Genomic DNA, 14,460 nt, shown 5'->3' with positions numbered 1-14,460 from the left:
GTGCAATTGTACGTAACAGCTCCAGTGACACTTGCTACAACTCAATGCAGCCTCAGGCATAAGTCATGGAAAGGTCTTCTTTTTCATAATTTTTATACACAGAATCATTCCCTCTAAGCATCGAGTGTCTCATCACTAGAGAGCAGTAGACAGAGAGTCTTGGAGGAAAGGGGCAGAGGATCCGAAAAAGCAAATTGTGGAGTTGTGCACTATGCATGGTCTAAATAAACACACAAAGCAGTGTTATATTTTATTTAGGGTTGCATACAGTAGCAATAAGGAAATTGTCACAAACCTGGGAATTGGCAGAACTTTGTGGACGGATGTGATTCACAGCTCATTCTGTCAAGTAACAGAATTAATTATTCTGTTAATAACAGAATTATTCCTGTTAAAAAACAATTGGGCAATTTTCTGTTAGACCTTAATGTTGGCTAATCATGAGTTTGTGACCTTTAACAAGACATTTAACCAGGCAACAGCCTTCACACAGCCTTGTCACCATCCTAAATAACCCTTAACTGACCTGCCAGCCTTCCCCTCCTTCCTTTCCTTCCTTCCTTTCTCTTTCTTTCTTCTTTTCTTTTCTTCTCTCTTTCTTTCTTCTTTCTTTTTCTCCTTCCTTCGCTTCTTTCCTCCTTCCATCCCGCTCCTTCCTCCATCTATTTTTTTTCCTTTTATTCTTTTCTTTCTTTCCCCTTGCTTTTTTGAAATTTTCAAATGGCCCAAACAGGGGGAAGTTTTTAAACTGGTTTTCTCATGAAAATTTCCTTTTGAAAAGTTCAAAACAAATCCTTGACAGTTGTTCACAGTAAATTCATCTGAGAAGTCGCCTGCTAATAGCACAATAGGAACAGTTGTAATAATATACTAATGCGTAGAAACAATGACAAATTCTGAATAGTAGTTACCGATAGAGAAGGAAGGAGAATGATATTTGAGGGACATATATAGGGGACATTAATTGAACCTGTATTGACATACTCTGGAGGAAGATACAGCAAAATGTTAAGATTTGATAAAGTGGGCAGAGGATGTAAAATTGTTCCTTCTATTATTCTCTATAGCTTTAAAATTTAACATACATGACTGCAATTTGTCAAAAGTGTTCCAGAGAGTGAGAAAATTATGGTTCATCTCATTGATTTTCTGCCTGTTATACCACCCTTTTGCACCTAAAATTGAGTCCTGAAAAACATTTGAAATTTTTCTCCAATTATGATTTGTAAGTACTTGTTCAAAAGATGGCACATGCGTATGTTTATAGATCATTGGGGGCATCTTTATGGCATGAGTGATTTTTATAGGAGAAGCCTAGAGATACAACATCACAGTTAGTGGTTGGCAAATGCTTGTAAAACTTCTCTTTCCGAAGTCACTGAGATAAGAAATAGAAGCAATAGGCAGTCCCTATTCTCAAGGATTTTGCAATCTGGAAGGGATATGACACAGGTATCACCAACTTTTGCTATTTTTATAGAGATTAAGAGGGGTTGTCAGTCTGAATTAGTCTCAAAACTAAATTATAGATCATTAAAGAATCCATGAGATGAGTATTGTCAATTCCACTATTATGAATTTCCTCTTCAGATAGACTTGCACATAATTTATACATAAGCCATATTTGTTATAACAAAACACTGAGAATAACTGAAATATTTATCAACATGGGTCTGGTTAAATAAATTAAGGTGTATTCATGTAATGAATACTATGCATTCAACTGAATGCAACATCCCAGATACCCTAAAATCAACAGAACCCAAAGGTACACTGCAAAGCAAAATAAAGTAAGACAATCAAATAAACAATAATAAACCAAAATAAAGAGCAAGATAAAAGTATATTATTCTACAATTTTTGTGAGGAAATAAAGAATTTATATATACATATATATGTATGTGTATGCACAGAATATCTCTGCATGACGTTTGAAAAAGATCTAGAAATAGGATGGAAGAAACTGGGTAGTTGGGGAACAGGAGTAAGAGCAGGACTGCACCCTTTTATGCCTTTTATGTTTTATGCTGTGGACATGTATTACTTTGTAAAAAATAAAATTACATAAAACTACAGAGATGTAAAATATAAATTGGGAATAACAGAATAAATGAGCATTGGAAAAAAGGATTGAAAGTAAAGATAGATTCTTTCCATTTTTTTTTTTTTCTTTTGGGATATATCTGTAGGATTCCTAGAGTGTCAGACGAGCAACACTCCTGCCTGCATGAAAGCAGTGGGCAAGGGAGGAGGTCAGGAGGGCACAGGAGAAGCTGATGCAGTCAGTCCAGAATTCCCTGAAGGGTCTGGCTGGAGTCATCTCGTGTTTTTGCCAAGGCTGAGTGTCCCTGGATGTGGAGGAATCGACCTTCTTCCAACTACCTCTCCTTGGAGACTTTGAGCTCTTTGAGGACAGAAACCAGGTTTATGGATTTTTAGACCCTCTTGCTCACTGGGAAATCTGGCCCAATGTGAGTGAGGTGTGTATGTGTGCATATATAAATGTATATGTATATATATGTACATATAAATTCTTTATTTTCTCACAAAAATTGTAGAATATTATAATTTTATTTTGCTCTTTATTTTGGTTTATTGTTGTTTATTTGATTGTCTTAGTTTATTTTACTCTACAATGTACCTTGGGGTTCTGTTTATTTTAGGGTATGTGGGATGTTGCATTCTGTTGAATGCACAATATTCATGGCCATTGCTAAGTAGAATTCCAATGGAACTTGATTTAAAACATACAAAAGAATCATTTCTAGTTAGCAGAATTATTGTTTATATGCAAATGGTTCTGCTTAAGTGGCTTTAAGTGTAGGACCATAACTCACTTTTTCAGGAGTCTGAAGACCCCTGTTGTGTTTACCTTATATATTTGTTTTGATAATCCTTTTTTAGTGCAATAATTACTTAAGCCAAGTCACCTTCTAATAATATAATATGGAGTTTTGAATATCAAACTTTGTGAGGATTTATACTATTTATTTCCCCTCTAGGGAGGCTATGAAGGAGAAGTTTTGGATTTTAGTAGCATAATTCCAGAAAAATATTGTAGATTCTCATTCTCCTTTCTGGCTGTGAGGTATATATTCATATATCTGCATATTAATATATGCAAATGTCTCCAATATGATTATTGCACACAGCATTCTAGGATGTATAATTTCCAATTATTGGAGGTGCTATCTTGTGTAAAGCTCTTATGTCATCATGCATTATTTTTCTTTTCGATTGCACTGAATTCCATTGTACTGATTAAAATATGAGTATGCAAGTCAGCAGATGGGTGGGTTGGAAGCCAGCTATGGAAAGAATCTTCTTTTCTCTTTGGAACCTGCCATGGGATTTTCTCTTTTCCTAAGAAAAGTGTATCCTTTGAAAATTTTGTAATACAAAAGGAAAAAGAAAAAAAAGCTCAATGAAAATGAGTTATTTTTATCTAACAAAGAGTAGATGACTGTTTGTTTAAATGTACATCTGGGAATGGCCATTGGGAATGAGACAGTCACGAGTGTTTCAACACGAACATGTTTGCATTCCCACCAGCTTGATGTTGCTGCCATATGGAATTCCTGTGATGTCACGTGAGCCCTGTCTGTCCAGTGCGTTGACTATTTTATTTCCTACAAGGAAGGGCCGCATGCTAACAAGAGTTGCCGTGAAGGCAATGTCACCTTTGGTCATGGCTTGGCACTCCCATTTTGTAATCTAGGATTTCTGAGATCTATTTTTAGTTGAAAACTCTTCTGTAAAACTATATATGCCAGCCTTTATTTACAAATCCATGGAGTTTCTTGATCAACACAACCATCTCATAATTTCTTATAACATTATTTAAAATTTCAAAATAAATGGAACTGATGTTGTGCCTAAAACCAAATAAAACTCGTTATAATATTGAGAATGCTTTTTTTTCTAACCACGTCTACACTACTTTAAAAATTTTGACACCTTGAGGAAGGAAGAGGAAGATGAAAAGGATGAAAAGCCTTCTCCACTGGGAGTCCTCACTGTGGCAGCCTCTGGTGGGGTGAACGGCTCCACAGCAAAGGGCAGGTGGCTCTGTCTCTCCACGGGCACAATCCTGGTACTCTGGGAGTGGAGCTGGACTGGTGAGCTCAAGATTCGTCCCTTGTCTCACAGACCAAATGTCTTTGCTTTTGTTTTCTGTTTTCCCTCTTCCCCTTTAGAACATCGTGTGCACAGGCCGGCGTCAGTGGCACCCAGATCCCGTCCTGGTCCACTGCATCCAGTCGTGTGAGGTGAGTAGGTTTCCCCTGCCCCAGCCCAGGTGGGGACTCTGCTGTGCTTAATTCACAGAACTTGAGTCCTTCTCATTCAAAATCCTCTGTCTCCCCATCTCTTCTGCCCTTTGTTGAATCTCTTAGATTAAGTTGGCTCTACAATCCCAAATTTATAGAAATTAGGCTATCTGATTTTTGTTTTGTTTTTAGCAAAATCTTCAGAGTTCTACTTCAAATGACTTAATAAAAAATAAGTTAAAAAGCAAGTCAGAATTATTTATGGTTTGGGGATTCTGTGACTGGGCATTGTCTGAGCTTCATTAGCTCAAGGTTTTGCAGACCAATGGTCCACAGACAGATTTGTTTGGCCACCACAGTATCTAAAAACACTTTTTTGAGGGGTTGCCAATGTTTAAAAATTGGGATTTTTACATACAATCCATATGTGCAAATATAACATTACACACATAGACACACACCCCAAATAAAAATAAATATAAAAAACTTTTGTGCAAAGATTTTCCTCTGGAAAAACAAGAATATCTGGCAAACATAAAATCAATTGGCTGGATCAGAGTAGCAGCTACAACTTCAGGACAACTCTCTCCAGTCAGCACAGTCCTTACCTCTCCCTGTGGCTACTTACTGCATTTAAAATAACTCCCTGGGTCACTCAGCCATCTGTGTTTGCAGCCTTTTAGGTAGACCTGTTGTCCACTGTTGATTAGCCAAACTGGGTCTTTACTACCTCAAGAAATCCTGTCTACTTCTTCACATAGTAGATTTCCCTACCAGCAGGGGGACTTAGGGTGCTGGGAATTATTTAGTTAGATTAATAGGAGTTAACAAAGAAGGGTCAAGGATGAGAGAATCTTAATGAAAAACAATGACCCAGGAATTCTGCAGTGAGGGAGGGAGATGCTTACATACCACGTGCACACACATGCACACACACACACACACACGCACGTGCACGCATACACACACACACACACACACACACACACACACATGTGCGCGCCATTTAAGCCCTCCCACCCTGGGAATAGCCAGGGACAAACACAAATATTCTAGTCTCAGTTATAACAGGTTTTGCCATCCAGATCTCACACTGGAAGTAATAAGCCACTTAGCAGCAGTGCTTGGGTCACTGGCTCCTCTGCCTGCCGCAGGGAGAGCCATTTAAGTGCCATCGGTCTCCAGCCTTCTCCCCTAGGCACACCCAGCCCGCACACATGGCCACCCCCCTATTCCTCTGTATTTCTGTGTCTCTTGATCTAATTCTGGGAAAGTGGGATCCACATGAGGCCAGAGAGGGGGAAAGGGTGGGGTTTGAGAGAAAAGAGAAAACTGGGTGGGGAAATGATACCAATAAAAGAGTGTTCTGAGAGTGCATCGGGAAAAATGCAAGCATGGAGTGTGCTTTGTTACCTTGTGGGCCAACAAAACAGCTCATCTTCTGCCATTATTAGAAAAACAGATGGCAGTGGGGTGGAGGGGCTGGGGAGAGTGGCATGAATCATCCTCTGGGCAGGGGGTACGGAGTGGGAGGAGGAGGCCAGGGAAGGAGGAAGATAAACAGACAGAGGGCTGGGGAGCTGGGAGGAGATCAAAGGGACCCTGAGAATTCCCTTCTGCTGCTTCTATGCATGATCTCAAGTGGGAGGGTGGCTGACAGAGCTTGGAGCTGGCTTCGGTGTTTTCCAGAAGATTATGATACAGAGTTCTCGCCATTTGTCCTACCCTCCTCCCTGCACCCCAGCACATCCGCTCCTTCTCCTATCCAGGGCTTCCTAGGCTGCTGTCAGTCCCTTTGTCGATGTGACAAGACCTCTATTTCCTCTGAGGTCTCCCCTGCCTGACTGCCACCATGCACAGCTGAACCCTGATGCCTGACAGCTATTGTCCCTAAGTCCAGTGGTTCTCCAAGTGTAGCCCCTGGACCGGTCCCACCATGGCATCACCTGGGAACCTGTTAGAGATACACATTCTCAGGCCCTGCCCCAGACCTAATGGATCAGAAACTCTGGGAGTGGGGCCCAGCAGTCTGTGTTTTACCGCTGACTCTGATGCCTGCTCACGCTGAGAACCACTGCCCTAACCACTGTGGAAGCAGACAAGAGGCTCCTAGCCTGTGGGTCCTTCTGTGCGGCTTTCTTTGTCAAGGAACAATTCTATTTGCGTTCTGATTATTCTACACTATTTCCTGAGACTCTCTGGGTAAGACAAGATTTGAAAAACTAGATACTGGCTTCTGGTCTCTCAGCAAAGGCTAGGAAAAAGAAAAACCACTTATAGGGGTGGAAGGAAGATACAAAGATAAAGGAAAATCAATACTCATAAGAAAAAAAGGGAATTGGACAGGGAAGGAGAAAGAGAAACATCTTAGAAGAAATACGTAATGAGAAATGCAGAAAGGGAGGGCGACGATGAGAAAGGAAGGAGAAGAGAGGCTGAAACTGGCATGTTCTAGGGGTAACTTGGCAGACGCTTCGTCCTTTACTGGAAAAAGTCAGCTAAATATATTAGGGAGAACTGAAGAGTGTCAAAGACAGTTGGAGGGAAAACAGACCCAGAGGAAGATAAAACAAAGAGGGCTAGATAGGGGAAATGAAGTTTTAAAAAGTGCAGCACAAGTCTGAGTTCAAATTAGGCATTCTGTTACCCAGTATCTAAAATGATTTTCTGTCTTCACTTTCCAATACTGTATATAATTCTAAGAGGTCCCCTGTAGATCCTCCATCTTGTAGGAGTGACGCCTCGCTCCTGTTGCTGCCAGTACATCCAGGGCAGTCAATCCACCACCTCACTGCCCCAGCCTACACTGCACTGCGGCTTCCATCAGCACCTCTGTTTGTGTCGTATCCTCTTTGCCGTGAAAGTTTTCCCTTCAGTTCTCCACTATTCTGTGCTTCTCACATTTTTTTTTGAGGCACCTCTTAAGAATTCCCCTAAAAAATCTTGTTTCTAAATAATTCCATCTTCTTATTGTCACTTAATGTTTCCATTGCCTCAGGAAGAACATATGTGTACTGCATATCTGTGGTCTAAACCTGTTTGTACATTAAATTCTATTTTTCTAGTTGTTTCTTTCATTTGACCTTTTTCACCTGACTCTTCCTTGTATTGTCTGTTTCTTTTGTAGTTGCAAATGGGCAAGGAATGGCAACTTGGTTAGTGGAATTGTTTTGAAGTCTGACAAATCTAGATTCGAATCTTGGGTTAGCTGAATAGTGTGAGTCTCAGGGTCTTCCTCTTGTTTGGGATAGTGGGGCACCAGAGCTGTTCCAAGGAGTTGTTATGAAGGATTGATGTGATAATGTACACAAGGTATTTAGGGTCATGCCTGGCCCATAGTAGATTATCATAAAGTGGCGTCATTTGTTGTGTGCTATTAGCGACTCTGTGAATGTTTACTGAATGTGGAAAGCAGAAAGCAGGAACATTGCTGCTGGGATGGCCCCAGTATAATTAGGTGCAAACTCTGAGGATGGAAGAAAGGAAAGAAAAGGCAAAGAAAAAGGAAACAGGCCATTCCCACGGGGACCCACTGGGATCCATAATTCCCAAATCACATGGAGACAGATAGCCATCCTGTCTAGTCTGCAGGGCGGTGGGTCACCAGATCATTATATGAGCAGGTCTACTCTCTCTAACTGTTCTGCCCCACTAGCTGGGGCTTCGGCATTTCTCACCTGGGCTATTGCAGTCATTTGCTCACTGTTCTACCTCCCCCAACACCTGCGCCCATCAGTTGCCTTCATTCTCTTTGTTGCTACCACAGGGTTCTTTTTATCATGTCTCCTCTGCTAAAAATTTCTCTGGAACTCCCCATTGTTTTCACATTTAAGTCAGACTCCTCCGTCGGTAGTAAAGGGGTCTTTGCCGCTCAGCCTCATGTCTTTTCAAATTCCTCTGCGCACTCACACTCTTTACTCCAGACGTAGAAAGCCTTTTGCAATGACAGTATTCTGAAAAGCACATGGGATTTGCACTGCCGGTCTGCTTGATCTGGGATTGAATATTGGTCCCACTTGCTGTGACAAATGGCATGTTACTTTGCCTTCTTGTGCCTCACTACCCTCAACAGAGTTTTAACAGGGGTTTTTAAACAAAGTTTTTATGGTAATGCCTATTTCATAAGGTTGTTGTGAAGATAAATGAGATATTATATATAGACAATGAACACAGTCTAACTAGTTGCACATAATAGTGCATAATAAATATTATCTACCTTTCATTATCAATCATAGAGGTATTATTACCATCATATATTATTTCATGCACTGTATCTTTGTACATGCTGGGTCCCCTTCCTGGGGCCCACTCCATGTTTCTTTAAGTCAATTATTCTCAAGTGGGGATCATTTTGAGGCCCCCACCCCTCACATTAGGGGCAATATCTGAAGACAGTTTTGGTCGTCATGACTGGGTGAGTGGGGGCTGGAATCTAGTAGGTAGAGGCCAGGGATGCTAAACATCCTACAATGCACAGGATAGCCCCACAACAAGGGATTATTCTACCTGAAATGTCAATATGCTGTTGAGAGATCTTGCTCTAGTCGAACTCCTACCGATCCTTCAACACATTTTCTAGGTGTTTCTTCTACTTGGATTATTTAATGATCAACTTCACATAACACCCACCCTGAACCACAGATGAGTGATATAATTGTACGCTGGTCTCTATTTTACCATTTACCACCTTTGGGAAAGTGTGGTTTCCTGTGTGTCTGCCTCAGGACACTATGACTCCTTGCAAGTTGAAAATATTCTCTTTTCCAATTTTGTGTCTTACCTACTCAATATAATGTCTGAAATAGTTGAGGCACACAAAAAATTATTGATTGAAATATTCATTTAATATGCACATTGCTTATAAAATTATAAATAAGCATACAAATATTCTATGATAACTGTATAAAAAAATAAATGCTCTGTCAAATGCTTGTCCAGCAAAGTACAATCTTTTCTCAGCATAGAGAGAGAAAGAGAGGGGGAGAGAGAGAAAATGGTTTTCCTCATCTTGTGGGGAAATAAATGAAGTGTTTATTCCATCCGTGAACACTGTGATACTATCAGATAATAGGTTATCTTCTCTCTTTCCTCCCTCCCTTTCTCCCTCTCTCCCTCTCCTTCCTTCCATTCTTCCTTTTCTCCTTTACTTTCTCTTTTATAAAGCCTGTTTATTAATTCTGCCAAAGTTCACAATCCTAGGTTCCACTTAGACTAAGAACATTTATTTATATTCCAGGGAATGCAGATGGGGATAAAGACCACACGTACAGCCCCCCTTTTGCATAGAACTGATTAATTTCCTGCATGCACGGTGGTTAAAATTGACCTACTCCTTGGCTCTGCTTTCTCTGTGAGCACATATTTCTTACAAGTTCATCCTGTTCTTCCTGGCATCTCCATTTTTAATTACACTTTTTGATAATCTCTCTTCAACCCTCTGTTGGTTCTTGTAGAGTTGTGCCCTTTCTTTTTCAAGAGAGAGCTGCGGAGGATGCAAGATGATGTTGGAAGAATTAGGCTCAAATTCTGACCCTGCCCTTGAGGTATGTGTAGTATCTATCTGGCTTTCTCTTAGAACTTCTGTGAGAAACACGGGAAATAATTGCCAGATACTATGACATACTAGTAGGAAACTGCCTAAGGAATGACATACATAACTGTGGGGACAGGGTCATATTGGAACAATATACTAAGAATCAAGAAACAGTCCACTCACACCTAGTTTATATCTTTATGACTATTTATTATATACTGTAGGTAGCCACGGTCGACTGATGCTCTTAAGGCCACCAGTGAAACTTAGAAAGCCTTTTAAGGTGCTAGGGGAATTTCAAATCAGTCTTTGTGCACCCTAGCTGCCATTTCATCTCCAAATTCTCATCAACACCCTTTTGAGTGCCTGTCGTCTCATCCACCACATTATTTCAAGATTATCCAGTAGGTCTTCCCTTCCAACAGTCTGCAGACTCCTGTATGGCAGGAGTATGTTCTGCTCACTACGGAAGTGAGCAGTGACACCTGCTTCTGCTCCCTGAGAGATGGAGTTAGAGAGGTGAAAATAGAGTTTTGACTTTGAGAGTCTTAAATTAGAAAAGATTGAGTCAGTCATCTGTGAGGTAGCACAGTGGAAGTAAAGGTAGGGACAACACAGAAGGAGAAGCAGAGAATAAAACCCCGCCATGGCTGGGATAAAGAGGCCCTGTAAACACGGTGAAGGTGGCGTGAGTGGCAGGAACGAGCTGCCTGGGCATCTGGGCAGGCTTGAAACTCAGCTCCATTCCTGGCTAGATATTTCCTTGGGTAAGTTCAATTAACTTCTCTGAATTTAAGTCTCCTTAGCCTTTAAATTAGATGGATAAAATTCATCTCTTAAAATTGTTGTCCGAATCCAGATTCAGTAAACTATGGAGACACACCCATCAGGGTGTGGTTTGGGGCCTTCATAGAGGTGGTCATGCTAATTTTTCAGGAATAATAGCAAACTTGTCCTCGTTTCTGGGGATGTTTTGCCTTCCACATAGATTTTTGGTCTTAATTACACCTATAGGCTCTTCTCTGACAGGGCCAATTTTCAAATTTATGACCTTCCTCTTGGTTTGCCTTGACTTCTTACTCCCTAGATGGGTCAGGTTTTGGAAACCTGTTGGTACTTTACTTTCTTGACATCTGCCCAAGGCCAGTCTTGGTTTTGGTTTAACTATTTCCATCCTGGCTCCAGCCTACAAGAGAAAACTCAGTCTAATACAGGATAGATGTGAGAGTCAGAACAAGAGAAAGGATGCACTAGCACTTACTGTATGACTGTTCGATAGACATTGAGTGTGTGATAAAGATTAAGCAAATTCCATTTACCAGTAATACTGAGTGATTTCTGTCACTCAGAGCAAAACTAATATTTTTCCTATTTTAATTTTCATAAGGAGTGTCAGGCAACGCACATATATGTGTGTATATATTGAGAGGGTGAGAAAACAAGCTGAGCTGGAGGGAGGTTTGGTGAAGGATTGTTTAGTAAGACCCTTTGGGTCCCACATCTAATAATTTTGGTGCTCTCTAAGGAATGAAGAACTGTCAGAAGACTGGAAGACAAGTCAAGTGGCATATACCATTTTAAAAGAAAAAGGGGTTGAGTAATAAAAGCTACATGCCTGAAAGTTTGATTTTTTTACTAGAGGAAGTCCTAGGACCAACTTCTCTAAGTACAAGTCATATATTTATATGGAACATGCTCCCCTTTACTGATGTCATGTTCTGTGATAGGATCATTGGTCAAAATGAAAGGAGAAGTCTCTTCTTAAAGTTAGTAGATATGTTATTCTGTGGCAAATGATGTACCCCTAATTTAAGAAGGCAACTAAGGTGTTGACCAGGTCTTGGATCATTGTTACACGTTGTGCTGAATGGGGAGTCCCATCCTGTGGGACGCTTAGGACTTGTTCTGACCACACTGTGTCTTAAAATGTTTCCATGAGCAATGGATTCAGCTGATAGTTTTTCTTAAAAAGAATGCTTTAGAATGACACAGGGGTGCTTATTTTAAAAATGCAGATTCTTAGGTCTGCTCCTCCATCCCAATTCTTATATGCTAAGTCTCATTGTGAAATCCAAGAATTTGCTTTTTCTAATACTCCAGGTGCTTCTAATCAGGTGGTTCTTTGAGAAACACTGGTCAGGGATTAATTAATATACTGACAAATAATTATATACAACAGTGCCCAGATCACCTCCCAGGAGAAAGGGATTCATCTTCCAATAGTTCTTGAATAAATGAAGAAATCATTTGAAAGAGAATAAAGTTCAGAAAGGTCAAGGATAGAGGTCATAATATCTGGCAGATAGTGGTAAAACGGAAATTATTATAAGCCAGAAAAGGCTGTATTATTGTAAAATTATAGTTAAAATTTTAAAAATGTGGTCAGCCTGGGTAAAGAGTAGCATGGCTCTGTTATTGAAACAACAAGCTACATGCAAATAGTTATAAGTGGAACCAGTAGAAAACCTGACTATTTCATTGTTTTGTTCATTATTCTCAGCATTGATCTGATCCTATTTTCTCTTTAGGTTCTGGAGACACTAGAAAATATAGAACATGCTGAGAGTAACAAAAATGATATAAAAAGCTTGATAAAAAGTTTGATAATAATGATACCTTTGGGGAAAAAAACAAAAGAACTTGTATTTTCCAAGCTTCAAACAAGAAGAATAAAGATTAATGTAGTAAATATTTTCATGTATTAAATATTTTACACAAGAGAAAAGTCAACAACTGCCATCACCCAATGAAAATAGAATAGAATAGAATGGGCTTAAAATACTGAGTGAACTATTTAAACTATATCTGTGTGAGAATGTCCTGAAAGTGTTAAGCTTTATACAAGGTTATAAAGGGAAGTGTTTAAAAGACGTGTTAGTCTTTGGAGAGTTTTAAAGGGTTATATATTCTCCTCTCTCTGACATGGTTAAACATTTTCTCCTATCTCAAACACTGAAGATGGTTTGTTATTCTCTTTCCCTGTAAATCGAGCACTCCATGGATTTAAATGTAAATATATTTGTGTTATCTTAAAGCAGTCAGTAAAGATAATTTTATGTGTCATTACCGTACAAGTATTACTTCCATGGGAATTTATATAGGAGGGAATTGGGAGTGGGAAGATGGGTCTTTGGGGAAACATTTAGCTTCATCAGAGTGGCTGCATTACTGAAATGTAGGTGGGAAATTATACTGTTTTTACACATTTAGTAGTTGATACCAACAATGGTTCCATCTCTAATTCATTCCATCTGTCACACCATTCTTTGGATTCTTTCTTCTGTGTCGTCTTGGACCTCCCTCTGCCTCCCTTTCATTATTTGTGTTCCAGATGTTAGCCCTGTTAGCTGTGTCTGGGACATGTGCTTCTTGATCACTCATGGCACTGCCTGGGTTTACTGCTGTGACTCTATGGGATGCAGGGGCCAATATGTAATTGATGAGGTGGAAAAAAATGGCATGAAAATTGGCATTTTTTGTATCTTTTCTTTTTTTCTTTTGCCTAGAGTTTGAGCCAAGAAAGAGTAGAGAGTAGCTAAAGTTTGATGAGAAAGTCCTGATGTAGAGTGTGTGCTGTGTTCACATTTGGGGCATGGCCGCACACAGATGTGCAGCGTGATGGTCACAGCAGAAGAAATGGTAGTGGGCCACCTGAGGAGACCAGCTTCGTCTTCTGCATCACGTGGGGCCCTTTTGGAGGAAGGGCTTGTCACTTGGTAGAGTTTTACTCCCTTGTTTTTTAGGACAAGATACAAAATATATATGTGTGTTATAGTTCTTTCTGTTTGATCAAGTGAAGCTCCACTGCAGTGTGATAAAACCTATTAGCACACTCTTAAATTCTAGAGCTCTTTGTTCTAGAAGGTGAAGGAGAGGTGTATCCGGGAGACCCCAGTGCAGGCGCCACGCGTTCCCTGTGGCAGTTCCCTGTGGCAGTGGGAGCGGCTCAGGCCCACCGGTAGGAAAGCACAAAGGAGACTTTCTCCCACGTTCGATCCTTCAAGGCCAACAGCTTTGCGTTCACTCACAGAACTCAGACCCTCAGGACTCCTGAGCGAGAGCCGCTGAAGCCTGGGCCTGCTTGAGAACCAGAATGGTCTAGGGCAGTGGGGCGGTTCCAGACCAGCAGCAGCAGCCTCATCTGGGGACTTGTTAGGAATGCACACCTATGACCATGCCACCCTGAATGTGCCTGATCTCATCTGATCTCAGAAGCTAAATAGGGTTGGGCCTAGGTTAGTACTTGGATGGGAGAAATGCAGTCTCAGGATTCACCCTGGACTTCTGAATCAGAAATTCTGGGGTGGGGTTTAGCAGTTGCTTTTACCAAGCCCTCCAGGTGATTCTGATGCACTCTCAGGCTTGAAACCCCCTGGTCTGGAGTGTGGAGAAAATAGTAGAAGAGTGACAGTTTCAGGGGACTTGAAGAATATATCAATGCTAAGGTCTCCTTTCTGATCCCAAACTTCTCTTCTGATTGTTCCGCTCAGCTTCAGGGTATAATACGTTCAGCTCTTCTTTTCTCAATCTTTTCTGTCTGTACAATGCTTTGGTAATATATTTTTCATCTCTGGATGGTTACAAATTATTCTTAATAAATGCTGAGACTTGATAGTATTATCACAGGCCAAAATGGACTTAGAAGTGTGGCCAAATGGG

At 40.5% G+C, this 14,460-nt stretch overlaps 1 protein-coding gene across 1 annotated transcript in view; it reads left to right on the top strand.

The window, feature by feature from the left end:
- The window catches only part of PAPPA2 (pappalysin 2), a 297,907-nt gene that overhangs the window by 255,984 nt on the left and 27,463 nt on the right, over positions 1-14,460 (top strand). The window contains exon 20 of the mRNA XM_045547292.1: positions 4,197-4,268. Within this exon, the coding sequence (XP_045403248.1) occupies positions 4,197-4,268 (72 nt within the window). The remainder of the gene's footprint in view (positions 1-4,196; positions 4,269-14,460) is intronic.

This window comes from Lemur catta, chromosome 3 (genome assembly GCF_020740605.2).
Source record: "Lemur catta isolate mLemCat1 chromosome 3, mLemCat1.pri, whole genome shotgun sequence".
Taxonomy (NCBI): Eukaryota; Metazoa; Chordata; class Mammalia; order Primates; family Lemuridae; genus Lemur; species Lemur catta.
Note: the sequence above shows the minus strand (reverse complement) of the source record. Positions and strands in the feature narration are given on the sequence as shown.